Source organism: Xenopus laevis, chromosome 5S (assembly GCF_017654675.1).
Source record: "Xenopus laevis strain J_2021 chromosome 5S, Xenopus_laevis_v10.1, whole genome shotgun sequence".
Taxonomy (NCBI): Eukaryota; Metazoa; Chordata; class Amphibia; order Anura; family Pipidae; genus Xenopus; species Xenopus laevis.
Window position 1 is genome coordinate 133,833,282 of NC_054380.1, and position 22,574 is coordinate 133,855,855.

Sequence of the window (22,574 nt, forward strand, 5' to 3'; positions counted from 1 at the left end):
CTTCGCCTTGCTTAGCCCTCACTGGCTTTCAGCAGACCACAAGTCCCAGAATCCTCTCTGGGCACACTTGAGACACTCTTGTCTCCTAAGAACAGTTTCTCTGGTCCTCTCCCAGACCTTTGGAGCTCTCTCCAACTCAGGGGAATCACTTTCTGCTTCCCTGGTGCTCACCAGCACTCTTTCCGTGGCCCCACACCCTCCTCCACTCTAAGAGGTCTCTAGGGGGAAGCAGCAGCAGCCCTGAGGTTTTGCTCCACACCTCCTTTTAACTGCCTTTAGCTTGGCAGCTGCAAAACCCTTACATGGAGCACGGAATGGAAGCCCACACTCCTCTCTTCCATCCACTCCAGGGACCCATAATCCAGTTTTTACTAAGCTGGTTCAACACTTAGGGCTATTCCACACGGGGAGATAGCGACGCGTTTGCGGTCGCGGCGACAAAGCGCCGCGACCGGCGCAGGCGACAGTTTTGTATGGGCGCCTATGTAAAAACGCCTGTGCTAACCACACGAGGCGATGCGCTTTTCAACAGTCGCCTGAAAAAGCCTGGCGAGGCATTTTCAGGCGACTGTTGAAAAGCGCATCGCCTCGTGTGGTTAGCACAGTCGTTTTTACATAGGCGCCCATACAAAACTGTCGCCTGCGCCGGTCGCGGCGACTGTCGCGGCGCTTTGTCGCCGCGACCGCAAACGCGTCGCTATCTCCCCGTGTGGACTAGCCCTTAAACATCTTAACTAGCTGCAGCAATACACATTTCCCTGGAGTTTCTTATTTCACCAGCCTAATGCTGGTGAAATACACATAATATTGTGCCCTTTTGACACACATATCTTACCCTGTGCATTATTATTAGATGGTGACCTCACACGTGGAAATCATCCGAAGACACAAGGTAAAAGAGAAGCTACAGTATCTGCCTTGGGTTTGGATAAAGCCTCAAAAATAGAATGATGTTAGGTCCCAAAAAAAAAAATCAAAGAAAAATACAAATTAGTTTATTAGGACATAGAGAAAATCGGCCTAACGCGTTTCGTGCCTATTGGGACACTTTCTCGTAGGCTAAATGTAAGTGCCTTTTCTCTATGTTTATTTACTTTCCTTGGGCTTTACTTATATACTTTATTTTTACTTATTTTAGCATTCTGCGCTGCTTATTTTCGCTGTGTGGTTAAAGCCTCACATTAAATGTGTTATTGGTTGATGGGGTCACTGGCCACAACAATCACAGAGCATTTTCAGTTGCAGCAATTTCCGAGCTCTTAATTATCATAGAACAGACTGGGGAAGAAAGAACCTAAATAGACGTTTTTTGTTTGCTTTGCAAGGAAAAATCCAGACACTACGGAATGATACAGGGTTAGATAAAGAGGGCAGTTTGTTTCATTGGGTTTTAATTTCCTTCATTAGCCCTCCATGGCTGCACTCATTAGGGTAGCTTCTTTGGGGGGACTTGAAGTAACGCTAAATGCTGCACAATATGTTGGCTCTCTATAAATACATATTGTTAATAATAATAATAATAATAATAATTTAGCTTGGATAAATATTTTTTTTTTTTACAATGAATTTGTGATCCTGGACATTTGGGACTGAAAACAAATTGCCTTGCAGTTTACTCCATGTTATAATAGGAAAAGGATATGCCTTTGATTAGCAGAGAAGCTGAAGGAGATGATATCCAACAAGCTTAGTTTATTTAAATTCATTTCAAAAGCTGAACTTCCTGAGAGCTCAAGTGCCAAGTCAAGGGCCCTCAATATACATCACAAATTTTCTCACAAATAGTGTAGAACTCACGTATAATGAGGGGCCTTGATGTGGCATGTGAGCTTCAGTGATGAACGAATTTCCCCCGTTTCGCCGGAAAATTCGAAAATTTCACACAAAATTCACGAAACGGTGGAAAAATCGCGAAAATCTAAATTGACGCCGTGCCCAAAAAGTTGCTCACTTGAATTTCGAAGCTGGCATTAAAGTCAATGGGCGTCCGAATAGTGTTGACGCAACAATTTTGACGCAATCGACTTTTCGGACACACATCCAAAAATTTTTGCCGAAGGCAAATTTTCGCGGGAGATTCGCAAATTTATTCGTAACTGCACTGCTAATATAATCCAGGACTCTTAAAGTTTGAATGTTGGTCGGACAGTCAAGGAGGACATCTTCTCATATGTAGATTAAGGCGGTACTCTTTTAAGAATATGGGTTTCAAGCTCATAGTGAGTTTTTGTGTTGTAAACTTTGTGTTGGCAAGCTCGGCATATTTAGGACCCATATGAAGAGCCCAAGCATCCAGTAAGTCAAAAATCCATCCAGTAGGGCCCTAGTGCAAAGCTAGGTTATAGGTATTCCTCTGTGGCTATATAACTCATTCTGTGCCATGTGACATACCAGTAGACAGCAGAATTCTTAATGCACATCCCATAATATACCTATAAATATTATTAGCCAGAGGTAATTCACTAATGATAGGAGCCACTGTCAAAAGGAGTTTTATCCCTTACAGCCCCTTTGGTCTTAATTGAAAGATTTATTGATCTGTGATCGTCCTGGTGTGCACGGATAGATAAATGAATATACCTCCAAGAAGCAGAATAATTTATTGCTGCCTATTGGTCTAGGTGCACTTTTGTAGGTTTAATCCATCCATCCGGGCTGCAGAGATTGTCTTGTATGTAATACCATAAAAGATAACAAGAACAGTGATCAACCCATCAACGTAAACCCTCAAAATACCTGTTTAATGATCTATAAGGCACGGAAAGCAGGAACGAGCAGATTAAAGCTGCCGATATCGGTCCTTTAGACTGATTCGACAGCCTATATGCCCATGTGTGGGGGCTCCTGACGGTTCCTCCCGCTCGATATCAGGCCAAAAATCGTCCAGATATCGATTCGGTCAAGTTTGATTGGCTAGTTGATACGGTCCTGTGACCTGTTGGAGCCCATTCGTACTATTCCCCAGGGCCGAACGTTCGGATTCATCCGATATTGCCCAGCCGTTAGTGAGCATATCAGGTTAAGATCCGTTCATTTGGCGACCTTGCCAAACGAGCGGATCTTATAGTGTATGACCACCTTTAGATGTAATTTAAGGGCCACAGTGCCTTTATTTATTTTTACACTGGAGCACTGTTGCTGAAACGTGGCAAACCTACTGTTAATCTAATGCTTTAGGTGACAAGCAAAAAATCAAGCATTTCTTTTTGCATAAGTTGCTTTCCTGATTTATCCACATATTGCAGCCCACTTGGGTTATTAGTTACTTTCTGATTTCAGCTTCTTTGTGCCTTCACAATGTGGCAGCTCCAAAATAAATAAGCACTGACCCCAAATCTCCCCCTAACTGACCTTCAGACTGGGCCCCCTTAGCTCATAACAAGGTTACAGATATATAGAAACATTGGGGTAACAGTCACCCTGCTATAGTTCCAGGGGTACCCAGGGTACAAATAATCACTCACCCCAAATCTCCCCCTAACTGGCCTTTAGGCTGGTGCCCCTTAGCTCATAACAAGGTTACAGATATATAGAAACATTGGGGTGTCACCCTGCTATAGTTCCAGGGGTACCCAGGGCACAAATAAGCACTGACCCCAAATCTCCCCCTAACTGACCTTCAGACTGGGTCCCCTTAGCTCATAACAAGGTTACAGAGAAATAGAAACATTGGGGTAACATTCACCCTGCTATAGTTCCAGGGGTACCCATGGTACAAATACACATTCCTTATGTCTTGCTTTGTTACCAGTTCAATTATTTACTGTCTCTAAAAAACCTTTACATTCAGAGAGTAGCCTTCTATTTTTAAAACGAAAATAATAATTGCCATTATGTTTCACTGAATCGACATGAGAAGGAACAGCACCCACTTAGCAGAATGTCCTTAATCTTCACACGGGGAGTGGATTCCTGCCCCTTGATAAAATGTTGCTGTATTATTTTTCAGATGGTGCAGCATCAGGTTATCTAATCATAAGCATTTGTTTGAGGCAGAAATTAGCAGCAAACAATGTGGGTCAGGGGAGCTAAGCCAACACATATATAATTAACAGAGAGCTGCAATTAACATTCATAAAACAACTGCTGCAAGTGCAAAGCTTTGCAGCACCATAACCTTGGGTCCCTGATTCTCAAGAGCAATATGCAGCCTGTGCTTTTAATAGAGATATAATTAACAGCTGATTGGCCGCTAATTAAGTATTGTTTGGGTATGGCTGCAGCGCACGTAGGTGATAGGTGATTTGTTTGCACAATGATTTGGGGTTTTAATCAACTCTTCTTTATGCCCTTGGTGAGATTTTTATAAGACTTTAAGGCTCCTAAAATTCTGAAGCAGACAACTATGGCACCCATGTTTCATTAAAGCAGAACTAAATTTCAACAACGAAATAGGCTGCACATGCTCCACCTTGTGTTTTTTTCTTCTTCTTTACCAGCTTGGGGTCCCCACAGCCCATTAGCAGTAAAGATCTGTGCCCCTGAAGATGCCCCAGTAGCTCCCCATCTTCTTTTCATGCTCTGTGCTGCTGTCACTTACTGAGCTTAGGGACCTACAATATACTGTATATATATATATATATATATATATATATATATATATATATATATATATATATATATATATATATATATATATATATATATATATATATTATCCATCAGAATGAATATTAAGTTGTGAAGGGTCAGCTTCAGCAGAGCGTTCCCAGGTTTGCCAGGAGGTACCCTGTATATACTTAATTGTGATCCTTTTCTGCAAGAGTGTGCCAATAAAATTAGGGTCAGGCCAGGGTGGAGGGCGCCCCAGGCAACCCTGAGAGCAACTTTGCTCCACAACCCACACCCCAGTGCCCTAGGCATGTGCCTCTTCTTCCTACCCCTAGTTCCGGCCCTGCAAAAAATAATAACAATTCATTATAAATTGATACTTTGATATGAGATATATATTTGATATTCAGTGGAACTGTCCTGGAAATACTGGGATGGATGGAAGCCCTATATTACATTGCATTGGATATGTATTCCTAAAGAGCGATAATCAGAGATCAAACTGGAAATCTCAATATTCAGACTAGGCTAATGAATCAACCTATACAACAGACCATCTCTATCAACTTACTCAAAATGAATTCAGAATATATATTGAGTCGCCAGGAAGACTAAGTTCTAAGATGTCAAATCCAACTGAAGGCGATAGACATTTTTTAAACTTTTTTCCCCATACATTTGAGCTGATCAGAATTGGATTTAGAACAAGTTCTTCTTAATCAATTTCATTTTGATCAGACTTAATATTTGTCATAATAAATCCTGGGATGCTTTGCCTATATGTCTGTAAGTGATTTTGGGAGAATGGAACCTAAGGACTGATTTCCATGGATGACCACTCTCTCCCTTGGCATAGGGATAATATATTAGTCCATGAAATTCAACCCTCCTCAAAACCCACTGAGAAGATACAAAATGTGGCTCAAGGATAAAATTATGATCTCCAGCTCCTGAACTGAAATTTAAATTTCCTTCACCATATGACCTGGCAGAGTATTCCAGGTTTTAATTGTTTTCTCTCTCTCAAGCACATTCTGTGCAGCCTCATGGGGAGATCAACTTGAAATTTTCGGTAGAAGATATATATCCCCAACAAGAGAAACAGAAAAAATGGAGCAATGAATATTGAAATCATTGGCATATAACAGCGTCAATAAATCTGCCCGCATTCTTTTTCTTGTCTATTTATCATGCCTTCTTCTGAACTTTCGTTCTTTTATTATTTTAGTTTATTTCTCCTTAATTCTTTCTTTATTCATTAGCTCCTATTTTACGTTTTTTATCCAGCCTTCTCTTCTCCGTTTCTTCTTCTATCCTCATGTGGGTTCCTTTTCTCCGTGCCCTACTTTTCTTATTGTCTCTTCTTCTCACTGCTCTTACAGAATGCTTGCACAGTGGTATATTTCCTATGTCCCATTCTGTACTTGAGCATAGCTAGAGGATGAGGAGGTTGTCCTTCATAGCAGGGTAGATGAAAAAGGATTTAATGGTGCGTCATGACTCAACAAAGGGATAAAGGTTGTCATGAAACACTGTGCGGATCATCCCTCTAGAACAAGGATCCCCAACCTTTTTTACCCGAGAGCAACATTCAGATGTAAAAAGAGTTGGGGAGCAACACAAGCAAGAAAAAGTCTCTGGGGTGCCAAATAAGGGTTGTGATTGGCTATTTGGTAGCCACTATATGGACTTGCAGCCTACAGGAGGCTCTGTTTGGCAATACACCTGGTTTTTATTCAACCAAAACTAGCACCTGCTTTGAGGCCACTGGGAGCAACATCCAGGGATTGGTGAGCAACATGTTGCTCACGGGCTGCTGGTTGGGGACCACTGCTCTAGAATAAGGTTAAAACCATAAAGGGATACTGTCATGGGAAAAAAATGTTTTTTCAAAATGAATCAAAAGAGCTAACAGATTTTTTTATATTCAATTTTGAAATCTGACATGGGGCTAGACATTTTGTCAATTTCCCAGCTGCCCCCAGTCATGTGACTTGTGCCTGCACTTTAGGAGAGAAATGCTTACTGGCAGGCTGCTGGTTTTCCTTCTCAATGTAACTGAATGTGTCTCAGTGAGACATGGGTTTTTACTATTGAGTGTTGTTCTTAGATCTACCAGGCAGCTGTTATCTTGTGTTAGGGAGCTGCTATCTGGTTACCTTCCCATTGTTCTTTTGTTTGACTGCTGGGGGGAAAAGGGAGGGGGGTGATATCACTCCAACTTGCAGTACAGCAGTAAAGAGTGATTGAAGTTTATCAGAGCACAAGTCACATGAATTGGGGCAGGTGGGAAATTGACAATATGTCTAGCCCCATGTCAGATTTCAAAATTGAATATAAAAAAATCTGTTTGCTCTTTTGAGAAATGGATTTCAGTGCAGAATTCTGCTGGAGCAGCTCTATTAACTGATTCATTTTGAAAAAAATGTTTTTTCCCATGACAGTATCCCTTTAATGAATCATTAGGCTTCAAAGTGCATTTGAAGGAATTTTTTTTACCATGAATATGAGAAGACTTCTTCATGGACATATATGTGAATTGGGTGGTGCAGACATTAATTACAAAATATAAGGAGGGAGAGATTCAAATCAGACACAAATACACACAAATATCTTATTGTCACGCATAAGTATATTGCTCTCAACCTCTATTTAATAGCAGTGATCTCTGTTGTAACTGACTGCTTTAATACAGTATAATGTCTTATTTTGGGTTGGAATACTGATTGATGATAGGGTGCTTCTTAGAGCCAAACATTCTTTTGGGTTGGCATAAAGAAAGAACAGGGCTGAACACATTTCCTGTAAATAAGTCAACTAATAATTGACATTGAAGTCTGTTGAAATCTTGTTGGAATCGGTCTTCATTCTCAATCTGTTTTTAATCAGTAAAATAATTACAGTATTAAACAACGAGAGTGTCGTTTAATTGCTTTAATGTGGGAGAAAAAGGAAACCGCAGAAAAGGAAGAACATTGAACCGCTGAGATTTTTCATTTTTAAAGCAATAAAACTAAAAAAAAATCTATGGGGGTAATTTAATTAAAGACACAACGTCTTGCCAGGTCTAGTAACCTTTAGCAAATCAAATAACCATTAATTGCTATTGGTTACTAAACCTGTATCAAGCTTTTATTACATTACTGCAATATAGAGCTGCTACCTGATCGGTACAGTATTTCAACTTCCAACCCAGTACACAGCCAAGGCCAGGGCCAGTTAAACAAATTTACCAGTAAATTCTGTGACATTATGACACCAGTCTGCCCCAACTAGGGATGTCGCGCGACGTTCGCCAATTTGGGTTCGCCATAGCTGGCGCTTATTTTTGACCTCTCACCCCAGACCAGCAGATACATGGCAGCCAATCAGGAAGCTCTCCCTCCTGGACCACCCCCACACCCCCTGGACCACTCCCCTTCCATATATAAACTGAAGCCCTGCAGCGTTTTTTCATTCTGCCTGTGTGTGCTTGGAAGAGCTAGTGTAGGGAGAGAGCTGTTAGTGATTTGAGGGACAGTTGATAGTAACTTTGCTGGTTAGTAATCGACTTGATACTGCTCTGTATTGTAGGGACAGAACTCTGCAGGGATTTGAGGGACAGTGAGTTTAGGTTAGTTAGCTTTGCTGGCTAGTAATCTACCTTCTACTGCAGTGCTCTGTATGTAGCTGCTGTGGGCAGCTGTCCTGCTGCTGATCTCTCATCTGCTGACTGCTGCCTGTAACCCAATATTCCTTGTAAGGACTGCTTTTATTTTATTTTTTGTTTTTTTACTTTGCTAGTTGCTACTATAAGAGCCCAGTGCTATTAGTCTAGCTGTGTTGGGGTGGGGAGTGGGACTGGTGTGCTGCTCCTAGTAGTTCAGCACCAACCAGAGTAATTTTTTTTTTTTAATATATATATATATTTTTTTATTTTACTTATCTCACTGTTCTTTAACGTGTCCAGTGCTGTTTGCTGTTCTTCATAGTAGTGCACCAATAGTAGTGCACTTGCAGGCATTATTTGCCCAGTGTGTTCTTCAAACAACGACCACCTAGCTGTGTGAGCTTGTTCACATTCTGTCTAAATATCAATAATAATACCGTCTCCAGAAACACCACCTGAGTGACGTTTTTCAAGCAGCAATAATATATTCCGTATCCACTGCTGTAGTGTATACGTTGACCTTGCAGGCATTGTTTCAATTTGTTTGCCCAGTGTGTTCTTCATTTTCAAACAACGGCCAGCTAGCTGTGTGAGCTTGTTCACATTCTGTCTAAATATCAATAATAATACCGTCTCCAGAAACACCACCTGAGTGACGTTTTTCAAGCAGCAATAATATATTCTGTATCCACTGCTGTAGTGTATACGTTGACCTTGCAGGCATTGTTTCAATTTGTTTGCCTAGTGTGTTCTTCATTTTCAAACAACGGCCAGCTAGCTGTGTGAGCTTGTTCACATTCTGTCTTAATATCAATAATAATACCGTCTCCAGAAACACCACCCGAGTGACGTTTTTCAAGCAGCAATAATATATTCCGTATCCACTGCTGTAGTGTATACGTTGACCTTGCAGGCATTGTTTCAATTTGTTTGCCCAGTGTGTTCTTCATTTTCAAACAACGGCCAGCTAGCTGTGTGAGCTTGTTCACATTCTGTCTAAATATCAATAATAATACCGTCTCCAGAAACACCACCTGAGTGACGTTTTTCAAGCAGCAATAATATATTCCGTATCCACTGCTGTAGTGTATACGTTGACCTTGCAGGCATTGTTTCAATTTGTTTGCCCAGTGTGTTCTTCATTTTCAAACAACGGCCAGCTAGCTGTGTGAGCTTGTTCACATTCTGTCTAAATATCAATAATAATACCGTCTCCAGAAACACCACCTGAGTGACGTTTTTCAAGCAGCAATAATATATTCCGTATCCACTGCTGAAGTGTATACGTTGACCTTGCAGGCATTGTTTGCCCAGTGTGTTCTTCATTTTCAAACAACGGCCACATAGCTGTGTGAGCTTGTTCACATTCTGTCTAAATATCAATAATAATACCGTCTCCAGAAACACCACGAGTGACGTTTTTCAAGCAGCAATAATATATTCCGTATCCACTGCTGTAGTGTATATGTTGACCTTGCAGGCATTGTTTGCCCAGTGTGTTCTTCATTTTTCAAACAACGGCCACCTAGCTGTGTGAGCTTGTTCACATTCTGTCTTAATATCAATAATAATACCGTCTCCAGAAACACCACCTGAGTGACTTTTTTCAAGCAGTAATAATATATTCCGTATCCACTGCTGTAGTGTATACGTTGACCTTGCAGGCATTGTTTGCCCAGTGTGTTCTTCATTTTTCAAACAACGGCCACCTAGCTGTGTGAGCTTGTTCACATTCTGTCTTAATATCAATAATAATACCGTCTCCAGAAACACCACCTGAGTGACGTTTTTCAAGCAGCAATAATATATTCCGTATCCACTGCTGTAGTGTATACGTTGACCTTGCAGGCATTGTTTGCCCAGTGTGTTCTTCATTTTCAAACAACTGCCACCTAGCTGTGTGAGCTTGTTCACATTCTGTCTAAATATCAATAATAATACCGTCTCCAGAAACACCACCTGAGTTGTTGTTGTTGTTGTTTTAAAAAAAATGCCAGGCAAAGGCAGGCCGCCACGCAGAGGCACTAGGGGCCCTAGGCCCTAGGAAATTGCCCAGTTTTACAAAGGCAATTACCCTGAACTCCCAAAATGCTGAAGAGGTAGTTGACTGGCTTACACAGCACACCCCATCCTCTACCGTTTCTAACTTTGCCATAACATCCTCATCCTCCACTGCTATGGGCACCCCACGTAACACTTCCTCCACCACCGGCGCCCCTTCTTCACTAGAGTCAGAGGAGTTATTTACACATGAGTTTTTTGAACTGAGTGATGCGCAACCATTATTGGCAGAAGAAGATGAAGGAGATGAGGACGTTACACCAGATATAATTCTGGCAGACAACACAACAGAGATGGACATAATGAGTGATGAGGAGGTCCCCGCTGCTGCTTCCTTCTGTGAGCTGTTAGAAGAAATTGATGCATCTGAGGAGAATGATGATGAGGAGATTGATGTTTTGTGGGTGCCCAGTAGAAGAGAGCAAGAGGAGGATAGTTCAGATGGAGAGACGGAGAGTCAGAGAGGCAGGAGGAGAATAAGACTTAGAAGAAGCAGGGAGGACAGCTCGCAGGGAACAGTAGGGCAACAACATGTATCGCCACCTGTGGTCAGCCGGCCAACGCACCCGCCATTGCCACCAACTTCTACTGTTACCGCCAGATTGCCAGCTTCAAATAGGTCAGCAGTGTGGGATTTTTTTAATGTGTGTGCCTCTGACAAAAGCGTTGTAATTTGCAATGAGTGCAGTCAGAAACTGAGTCATGGGAAGCCCAACACCCACATAGGTACAACTTCTATGCGAAGGCACATGAACGGCAAGCACAAAGCACTATGGGAGCAACACCTCAAAGGCAGCAGACAAACTAAAAGCCACCCTCCTTCTGGTCCAGCATCTTACTGCTCTACCTCTGTTGTCCTTGACCCGTCTGAACCACCCTCCACTCAGCCTTCCACCTTGACCACCAGTTCCCAGTCATCTGCCCCCAGCCAAGTTTCTGTGAGGGCCATGTTTGAGCGTAAGAAGCTAATGTCTACGAGTCACCCCCTTGCCCGGCGTCTGACAGCTGGCTTGTCTGCACTCTTAGCCCGCCAGCTTTTACCATACCAGCTGGTGGACTCTGAGGCCTTCCGCAAATTTGTAGCAATTGGGACACCGCAGTGGAAGGTACCCAGCCGCAATTTTTTCTCCAAGAAGGGAATACCACACCTGTACCACCATGTGCAGAGCCAAGTCACCGCATCTCTGTCACTTAGTGTTGGGGCAAAGGTCCATATGACTACTGACGCATGGTCCTCCAAGCATGGTCAGGGCAGGTATGTCACCTACACTGCCCACTGGGTGAACTTGCTTATGGCTGGGAAGCAGGGAATGCGTGGCTCAACAACAACAGTGGAGTTGGTGTCACCGCCACGGATTGCACGCGGTTCTGCCACCACCTCTACTCCTCCTTCGCTCTCTACCTCGTCTTCTTCCTCTGCTTCCTCCTCCTCTGCTGCTGGGTCCTCCTCCTCCACACCTTTGCACCCCCAGCTCCCCCTAGGCTATTCGACGTGCCAGGTACGCCGTTGTCATGCTGTCTTGGGGATGACGTGCCTGGAAAGCAGAAACCATACCGGATCTGTACTCCTGTCATCTCTGCAGTCACAGGCCGATCGGTGGCTGACCCCACACCAACTGAAGATCGGAAAAGTGGTGTGTGACAACGGAAGCAATCTGTTGGCAGCACTGAGACTGGGCAATTTAACACATGTGCCCTGCATGGCACATGTTCTGAATTTAATAGTCCAACGTTTTATCTCGAAGTACCCAGGATTCCAGGACATTCTCAGGCAGTCCAGGAAGGTGTCGGCCCATTTCAGACCTTCCTACACAGCCATGGCACGCCTTGCTGACATTCAGCAGCGGTACAACATGCCAGTCAGGCGTTTAATTTGCGACAGCCAGACTCGCTGGAATTCAACGCTCCTCATGTTTGAACGTCTGCTAGAGATGGCGCGAACTGTTCGCCGGCGAACTTGTTCGCGCGAACATCGGGTGTTCGCGCTCGCCGGAAGTTCGCGAACGTCGCGCGACGTTCGCCATTTTGGGTTCGCCATTGTTGGCGCTTTTTTTTGCCCTCTCACCCCAGACCAGCAGGTACATGGCAGCCAATCAGGAAGCTCTCCCCTGGACCACTCCCCTTCCCTATAAAAACCGAAGCCCTGCAGCGTTTTTTCACTCTGCCTGTGTGTGCTGAAGAGATAGTGTAGGGAGAGAGCTGCTGCCTGTTAGTGATTTCAGGGACAGTTGAAAGTTTGCTGGCTAGTAATCGTTTTGATACTGCTCTGTTATTGGAGGGACAGAAGTCTGCAGGGGTTTGAGGGACATTTAAGCTTAGGTAGCTTTGCTGGCTAGTAATCTACCTTCTACTGCAGTGCTCTGTATGTAGCTGCAGTGGGCAGCTGTCCTGCTTCTGATCTCATCTGCTGACTGCTGCAATAACAGTAGTCCTTGTAAGGACTGCTTTTATTTATTTTTTTGTTGTTTTACTACTACTACTACTACTACTATAAGAGCCCAGTGCTATTAGTCTAGCAGTGTTGGGGAGTGGGACTGGTGTGCTAATCTGCTGCTCCTAGTAGTTCAGCAGCACCAACTTTAATTTTTTTTTTTTAATATTCATTTTTTTTTATTTTACTTTTTTTTATTTTACTACCGCTGTAGTAGTGTATAAGTTGACCTTTTAGGCATTATTTGCCCTGTAGGCATTTTTTGCCCATTGTGTTATTCAACCAACTGCCATCTAGCTGTGTGACCTTGTTCACATTCTGTCTAAATATCCATAATATTACCGTCTCCAGAAAAAACACCGGAGTGACTTTTTTCAAGCAGCCATAATATATTTTACGTAATCCGTATCCACCGCTGTAGTAGTGTATACGTTGATCTTGTGGGCAGTATTTGCACAGTGTTTTCTTCAAACCGCCATCTAGCTGTGTGAGCTTGTTCACATTTTGTCTAAATATTGATAATATTATCGTCTCTAGAAAAACCACTTGAGTTACTTTTTTTCAAGCAGCATTCATATATTTTACGTAATCCGTATCCACCGCTGTAGTAGTGTATACGTTGACCTTGTAGGCATTATTTGCACAGTGTTTTCTTCAAACCGCCATCTAGCTGTGTGAGCTTGTTCACATTTTGTCTAAATATTGATAATATTATCGTCTCTAGAAAAACCACTTGAGTTACTTTTTTTCAAGCAGCATTCATATATTTTACGTAATCCGTATCCACCGCTGTAGTAGTGTATACGTTGACCTTGTAGGCATTATTTGCACAGTGTTTTCTTCAAACCGCCATCTAGCTGTGTGAGCTTGTTCACATTTTGTCTAAATATTGATAATATTATCGTCTCTAGAAAAACCACTTGAGTTACTTTTTTTCAAGCAGCATTCATATATTTTACGTAATCCGTATCCACCGCTGTAGTAGTGTATACGTTGACCTTGTAGGCATTATTTGCACAGTGTTTTCTTCAAACCGCCATCTAGCTGTGTGAGCTTGTTCACATTTTGTCTAAATATTGATAATATTATCGTCTCTAGAAAAACCACTTGAGTTACTTTTTTTCAAGCAGCATTCATATATTTTACGTAATCCGTATCCACCGCTGTAGTAGTGTATACGTTGACCTTGTAGGCATTGTTTGCCCAGTTTTTTTGGCCGCAGCCACTGAAGCACAGAGGCCAGAAAAAATATGCCATATAAATGCTGAAAATAGTCATTTTTTGCCATACGTTGACTCAACGTATATGGCAAAAAATTACTATTTTCAGCATTTATATGGCATATTTTTTCTGGCAACTGTGCTTCAGTGGCTGCGACCAAAAAAACTGGGCAAACAATGCCTACAAGGTCAACGTATGGCAAAAAATGACTATTTTCAGCATTTATATGGCATATTTTTTCTGGCAACTGTGCTTCAGTGGCTGCAACCAAAAAAACTGGGCAAACAATGTCTACAAGGTCAACGTATGGCGAAAAATTACTATTTTCAGCATTTATATGGCATATTTTTTATGGCAACTGTGCTTCAGTGGCTGCGTCCAAAAAAACTGGGCAAACAATGCCTACAAGGTCAACGTATGGCAGTTGTTTAAAGAGAACAGTAGATTACTAGCCAGCAAAGCTACCTAAGCTAAAATGTCCCTCAAATCCCTGCAGACTTCTGTCCCTCCAATACAGAGCAGTATCAAGCAGATTACTAGCCAGCAAACTTACTATCATCTGTCCCTGAAATCACTAACAGCTCTCCCCCTACACTATCTCTTCCAAGCACACACAGGCAGATTTTTCAGATACATTTTTGCCCTTGATCCCCCTCTGGCATGCCACTGTCCAGGTCGTTGCACCCTTTAAACAACTTTAAAATCATTTTTCTGGCCAGAAATGTCTTTTTTAGATGTTAAAGTTTGCCTTCCCATTGAAGTCTATGGGGTTCGCGAACCGTTCGCGAACCGCTCGCATTTTTGCGCAAGTTCGCGAATATGTTCGCGAACTTTTTTTCCGACGTTCGCTACATCCCTAACGTCTGCTGCAACAACAAAGAGCCGTCAATGAATACCTGTTTGAACTGGGTGGTAGGACTGGATCTGCAGAGCTGGGGATTTTTTTCCCCCGTTACTGGGTGCTTATGCGCGATGCCTGCAGGCTCATGCGCCCTTTTGAAGAGGTTACAAACATGGTCAGTTGCACCGAAGGCACCATCAGCGACCTAATACCCTTTGCTTTCTTCCTGGAGCGTGCTGTGCGACGAGTGACAGATGAGGCTGTAGACCAGCGTGACGAGGAGCAGGAAGCGCACGATTTCTGGTCGGAATCACCAGAACGAGCCCAGGCACCTGCTGCAACGCAGGGAGAGGTGTCAGAAGTGGAGTCAGGAGGAAGGTGGCTTTGTGGAGGAGGAGGACCAACAGGAGCAGGCTTCCCAGGGGGCTTGTGGTGACCGTTTGGGGACCCCTGGTCTTGTACGTGGCTGGGGGGAGGAGACCGTGGATGATGTAGTCCTTGATAACGAGGAAGCGGAGATGGATACCTCTGCATCCAACCTTGTGAGAATGGGGTCTTTCATGCTGTCATGCCTGTTGAAGGACCCCCGTATCAAGAGGCTTAAGGAGAAGGACCTGTACTGGGTCGCAACGCTACTAGACCCTCGGTACAAGCATAAAGTGGCAGAAATGTTACCAACATACCACAAGTCCGAAAGGATGCTGCATTTACAAACCAGCCTGCAAAACATGTTGTACAATGCTTTTAAGGGTGATGTCACTTCAGGAACTCATCAACATTCCAGGGGCAGAGGTGCCAGTAATCCTGCCACGAGCGCACCTGCAAGGACAAAGCACTTTGGCCACTCTGTAACGTCAGACATGCAAATGTTTTTTTGTCCAAGGCAGCGGCAGAACCCTTCTTGATCCACCCTCAAAGAACGCCTCGACCGGCAGGTAGCGGACTACCTGGCATTAACTGCAGATATCGACACTCTGAGGAGCGATGAACCCCTGGACTACTGGGTGCGCAGGCTTGATCTGTGGCCAGAGCTGTCACAATTTGCCATGAACCTCTTGTCTTGCCCCGCCTCAAGTGTCCTCTCAGAAAGGACCTTCAGTGCAGCAGGAGGGATTGTAACTGACAAGAGAACTCGCCTAGGTCACAAAAGTGTGGATTACCTGACCTTTATTAAAATGAACGAGGCATGGATCTCGGAGGGTTACTGCACGCCGGAAGACTTGTTCTGACTCCCCATGCAGCTGTCCTTCTCTGCACGCTGCATGACTCCACACACAGCTGTCCTTTAGCGTCCTCCTCCCTCCGCCACCGTTACAAACTAGGGTGCAAACCCTATTGGTTTGGTTTCATTTGAATCAAAACTTTTTGGACAGGTAAATCCTGAGTTTTTCTGGCCTCTGTGCTTCAGTGGCTGCGACAAAAAAAATGACTATTTTCAGCATTTATATGGCATATTTTTTCTGGCCTCTGTGCTTCAGTGGCTGCGACAAAAAAAATGACTATTTTCAGCATTTATATGGCATATTTTTTCTGGCCTCTGTGCTTCAGTGGCTGCGACAAAAAAAATGACTATTTTTAGCATTTATATGGCATATTTTTTCTGGGCTCTGTGCTTCAGTGGCTGCGACCAAAAAAATTCATATTTTCAGCATTTATATGGCATATTTTTTCTGGCCTCTGTGCTTCAGTGGCTGCGACAAAAAAAATGACTATTTTTAGCATTTATATGGCATATTTTTTCTGGCCTCTGTGCTTCAGTGGCTGCGACAAAAAAAATGACTATTTTCAGCATTTATATGGCATATTTTTTCTGGCCTCTGTGCTTCAGTGGCTGCGACAAAAAAAATGACTATTTTTAGCATTTATATGGCATATTTTTTCTGGCCTCTGTGCTTCAGTGGCTGCGACCAAAAAAAATTCATATTTTCAGCATTTATATGGCATATTTTTTCTGGCCTCTGTGCTTCAGTGGCTGCGACAAAAAAATGACTATTTTTAGCATTTATATGGCATATTTTTTCTGGCCTCTGTGCTTCAGTGGCTGCGACAAAAAAAATGACTATTTTCAGCATTTATATGGCATATTTTTTCTGGCCTCTGTGCTTCAGTGGCTGCGACAAAAAAAATGACTATTTTTAGCATTTATATGGCATATTTTTTCTGGCCTCTGTGCTTCAGTGGCTGCGACCAAAAAAAATTCATATTTTCAGCATTTATATGGCATATTTTTTCTGGCCTCTGTGCTTCAGTGGCTGCGACAAAAAAAATGACTATTTTTAGCATTTATATGGCATATTTTTCTGGCCTCTGTGCTTCAGTGGCTGCGACAAAAAAAATGACTATTTTCAGCATTTATATGGCATATTTTTTCTGGCCTCTGTGCTTCAGTGGCTGCGACAAAAAAATTACTATTTTTAGCATGTATATGGCATATTTTTTCTGGGCTCTGTGCTTCAGTGGCTGCGACCAAAAAAAATTCATATTTTCAGCATTTATATGGCATATTTTTTCTGGCCTCTGTGCTTCAGTGGCTGCGACAAAAAAAATGACTATTTTTAGCATTTATATGGCATATTTTTTCTGGCCTCTGTGCTTCAGTGGCTGCGACAAAAAAAATGACTATTTTCAGCATTTATATGGCATATTTTTTCTGGCCTCTGTGCTTCAGTGGCTGCGACAAAAAAAATGACTATTTTTAGCATTTATATGGCATATTTTTTCTGGCCTCTGTGCTTCAGTGGCTGCGACAAAAAAAATTCATATTTTCAGCATTTATATGGCATATTTTTTCTGGCCTCTGTGCTTCAGTGGCTGCGACAAAAAAAATTACTATTTTTAGCATTTATATGGCATATTTTTTCTGGCCTCTGTGCTTCAGTGGCTGCGACAAAAAAAATGACTATTTTCAGCATTTATATGGCATATTTTTTCTGGCCTCTGTGCTTCAGTGGCTGCGACAAAAAAAAATCATATTTTCAGCATTTATATGGCATATTTTTTCTGGCCTCTGTGATTCAGTGGCTGCGACAAAAGAAAATTATATTTTTAGCATTCATATGGCATATTTTTTCTGGCCTCTGTGCTTCAGTGGCTGCGACAAAAAAAATTATATTTTTAGCATTCATATGGCAAATTTTTTCTGGCCTCTGTGCTTCAGTGGCTGCGACAAAAAAAAATTATATTTTTAGCATTCATATGGCATATTTTTTCTGGCCTCTGTGCTTCAGTGGCTGCGACAAAAAAAACATAATTTTTCAGGAAAGTACACATGCCTAATTTTTCAGGGTTCTGCAACAGTGGCAAAATCGCATCTTTTATGGTCACCGCAGGTGATCAATAAAGTAGACCAAAACTGGGCCAACACTGCAGAATCAGTGTTTTTTGGTTCACTTCACTGTACATTGAATTACCTCTGCCTGACCGTGCACGTGCGCACAAGCACGGTGACTGCTAAACACACCACTACAGAAATATTGCCACCAACAGGACGAACATCCTGGAGGTGACAAGCAACTAGTAATTAAAAACTATTATTTGCTCACTTGACGGTATCATTCATGAAAGCTCTTTGCGTTTTTTTGCGTTGCAGTAAGCGCCGCGTTTTGTCTTTGCGTGTGAACAGGCTGTAACCTTTACACCACTTGATTGGCATGTAGACACCGGACGTTTTAAAGCAGTTTATTACACAAGTTTAGAAATGTAGTGTGATTTCTGCCCTTTACAGCACAAAACGCAGCGCTGTGTCAACAATGGATTTTTTAGATACATTTTTGCCCTTGATCCCCCTCTGGCATGCCACTGTCCAGGTCGTTGCACCCTTTAAACAACTTTAAAATCATTTTTCTGGCCAGAAATGTCTTTTCTAGCTTTTAAAATTCGCCTTCCCATTGAAGTCTATGGGGTTCGCGACGTTCGCGAACCGTTCGCATTTTTGACGCAAGTTCGCGAATATGTTCGCGAACATTTTTTCCGACGTTCGCTACATCCCTAGCCCCAACTTCTATTCCCAAATCAACCTCTATTCCCCCATCAGCCCATCTTACCTAACAAATACCGGCCCGTTTTACGTCTCCAATCTGCTCCTTTCCAGTAGCACCCCTTTTACATCACTGCCCGTCATCTACATGGTCCCACTCTAAGTTTGCCACCCTTTGTACAATAAAACAATATTCTAAAACAATTTCATGGTTCTTCATAGTTTCTTTATTTTAAAACGAATGTCTGGTTTGGCAGCTTTCCTGTTTTAGCCATTAGATTATGTGGGGCCCAAGCAACCAGGCAGAGGTTTGGAAGTCAGAATAAAATGCAAATCGGAGTGGGTCTCAGTTTTTGGTTTCCTGGGTCAGACACTGTAACAGCCAGATGTTATTTGAAATTACATGCTGGAAAAAGTCAGTGTAGGAAAACAAGGCATTAAAAATTGATAAAATATTAAAGCCACGATGCCAAGAATAGGCCAGTCTCCAACATGCCAACAGTTCACTTGAAGGTAAAGGCCTCATTAGCATTTACATGCAACATGCTCTAGTTAACCCCCCAATGCATCAAATCCAGAAACAAGTAAGAATTTAAAGGAGAAGGAAACCAAGTGGGCGCAAAAACCCTCCCCCCCTCCCCTGTGTTGCTTCCCCTCCCTCCTCCCCCCTGGCCTACCTGTCCCGCTGGGCAAATGCCCCTAACTTGTTACTTACCCTTCTGCGCAGGTCCAGTCCACGGAGTTCACAGACGCAATCTTCTTCCATGCGATCTTCTTCCTGCTTTGACCGGTGCATGCGCAGTAGGAGCATTTCACCGGTACGGATCTACTGTGCATGTGCCAAAAGTCACGAAGTGAAATCGGAAAACTTCGTGACTTTTGGCACATGCGCAGTAGACCCGTACCGGCGAAATGCTCCTACTGCGCACGCGCCAAAACGCCGGTCAAAGCAGGAAGAAGATCGCATAGAAGAAGATGTCGTCTGTGAACTCCGTGGACTGGACCTGCGCAGAAGGGTAAGTAACAAGTTAGGGGCATTTGCCCAGCGGGACGGGTAGGCCAGGGGGGAGGAGGGAGGGGAAGCAACACAGGGGGGGGGAGGGTTTTGCGCCCACTGGGTTTCCTTCTCCTTTAAGGGGAAGATTACAATAAATACAATCCAATATACAATATATGGTATTGTGAATATTTCGGTCATTTTTATCCACGAGCCATTAATAATGTTTTCTTTACTTTGTCTTTTGTAGGATGGGAGGCAGAGTTTCATTGGACATCAGTTGGGAGGTGTCGCAGAAGTACCAAACAGTAAGGATCAAAGGGTCAAGTCAGCCCGGGCCATCCAAATTACATACTACCTCCAGAACTATGGCTCCCCTACCCAGGACCATATCAGCGAACAATGGGAGACTGAATTTTCTACGTTAATGCACCAGCTTCAGAAAGAGCGCGCAGACATTCAGCTCTATTCTTTAACGTCATTCAGTTTGCTGAGAGACTTTCAAAAAACGATAGACCTCTCGAGGAGTAAGATCGTCGTCAGTCTAATGCTGGTGCTCATGGCCGCCACCCTGTCCAGCTCGATGAAGGACTGCCTGAGGAGCAAGCCTTTCCTTGGATTATTGGGAGTGCTCACAATCTGTATCTCTATTGTTACCGCTGCAGGGATATTTTTTGTCACCAACGGAAAATACAACTCGACTCTGTTGGGAATTCCATTCTTCGCGATGGGTTAGTATTTACTCTGATGTCAAGCTTTTGCTTGCGGGTCTGATGGTCAATGATATAATTGGTTTAGAAACTAGAAATTTCTTGGCACGCTATTGAGGTAGTTCCTCTTACAATAAAAGTAGACTCTTAGAGCCCTTCTTGGCACAATCCCCCAAAACATTTATTGTCCGCAGAATATAGTACAAAAGTGAAAAAGTATTAATACTACTGTTACTCACCTTGTGTATAACATGGTCTATGTGCACCAACCACCAACACCTTCAGCAAAGGAATTAACCACAAAAAAAGGTTGAATTCAGACATTCCAAAAGCACAAAGGTCACCAGAAAAATTGGTGGCTTTCATGGTTATTGACTGCCTGAATTCCCCATTTTTTTTGTTAATTAGAACCCCCATAACATAACAAGGTTACACAGTGGCGTAACTACCGGGGGCGCAGGGCGTGCAATTGGGCCAGGGCCCGCACCCCCACAGGGACCCCGGCAGTCACACGCCAACTGGATTCGGCTGCAGCCGCACGGACGATGGTGCGGGCGGGGCCCGGCTGCACGGCCCGCACCAGGGCCCGCCCCCACCTAGTTCCGTCACTGAGGTTACAGGTATAAGAATAGTATCAGGGTTATCTAGGACAGAAAATATGTTTTCAACCCAAATCACTTTCTAATTGACAATCAAGAGTTTCCCTGACACCTATTCAAGCTTCTCCAAGGGGGGAAGCAACCCAATTGTTTGGGAACCTCTACTGGAGACAGTAGTATTCTAAGACAATTTATTTGTGATTTCTCTTTTGGCTTGTCTTGTGGCTTTCTTCAGGGCTGGATGCCAGTGTAGCTGTCACGTATCAGTTAATATGCCCAAATGTAAACCATGTGGAAGCAAAGTGATTATAGCTTTTTCTGCAGCAAATCCATTTATCTCTCATTAGCAGAGCTTTCATGCAATTTCAATAAGCAATAAAATCCTGTGAGCCAGGCATGGCAATCCATGGCTCCAGAACTACAGTCATTTGCCCAAATGAAAGTGCTTTGTCTATGAATATGTGGGACCCATTATACACAGATGATTATATAAACTTGTAGGTTGACAGTTTGCCCCTGTGATTTAACTCATTAGTGTTATGTATAGGTCTTCTTATATCCGGCACAGAGAACGACATCACAAGTCTCTTCCCAAAACAGGCGTAATTTGTCAGTTTGGAAAATGTGATTGCCCTTTAAGATTCATGTTCCCAAAGGTACCAAATGTCTAATTTTTTAGTGAGATGTCCTCAAATTTGGGGACAAAAAAGAGGGTAAGGATTCAAATAGGTAAATATCCAGTGAATGTGGACAGGGTAAGGGCGGATCTTGGAACCATAAAAAGGCTCCCTAAAACATTAAGGGTAATTTACATCCTCAAAGGTAGTATGCAAAGTGCATTGGAGGACTGTCACAGGTATCTGCACTCTACAAAGGTGTCTGCACCACTATGGCTGCTTGCGTTCAGTAGTGTAGTATTCCTGAGACCCCTACCTGTCCTCAAATTGATTGTTATTCAGACAGGGCTAGCCTGTGTCCCCTTGGCACTGCAGTCTGCACCTTTCGTCTTTATATAGTCAATAAAGTACCCCCTCTTGTAAAATATAAGGATATTATAAGTTACTAAGGAGTTTTATGACCATATAAAAACATGTGGCTGTAAATTACCCTGTTGTGTGTCCTTTTTTTACTTAATGTTGTGCAACATTTTTGATAAAGGTTTTTGGAGAATGAATGCAGCCATGGACAATGTTGATTAGGGCTCTACTAAAAGAATCCTGGTATGTATGGCAGCTCCCCATGTGTTTCATATGTTAGCCATATGACTTCATTCAAGACTTACTAGAAAGTCTGACAAAGGGGCTGAAGCTCCCCTGAACCATTGCGCATGCTGAAATTGAAAAAGGAGATAACCATGTTTTTACAGCTGAGATCCCTCTCTCCAATATATACGACACATGAACCTCAACATTGTGGATTGGTCACCAGTGATCAAAAAAAAACAATACCTGAGAGACCCTCTTTGTTTCTTCCTTGGCCCTATTAATGGCAATTGTGGTCATTTTTGGACTCTATCCCCTGTTGTTTTTATGGGGTTG

General features: G+C 42.9%; 1 protein-coding gene across 1 annotated transcript in view; it reads left to right on the forward strand.

The window, feature by feature from the left end:
• Positions 1-22,574, forward strand: part of LOC108717498 (patched domain-containing protein 4) — a 74,414-nt gene that overhangs the window by 37,219 nt on the left and 14,621 nt on the right. Inside the window, exon 2 of the mRNA XM_018264732.2 lies at positions 19,978-20,458. Within this exon, the coding sequence (XP_018120221.2) occupies positions 19,978-20,458 (481 nt within the window). The remainder of the gene's footprint in view (positions 1-19,977; positions 20,459-22,574) is intronic.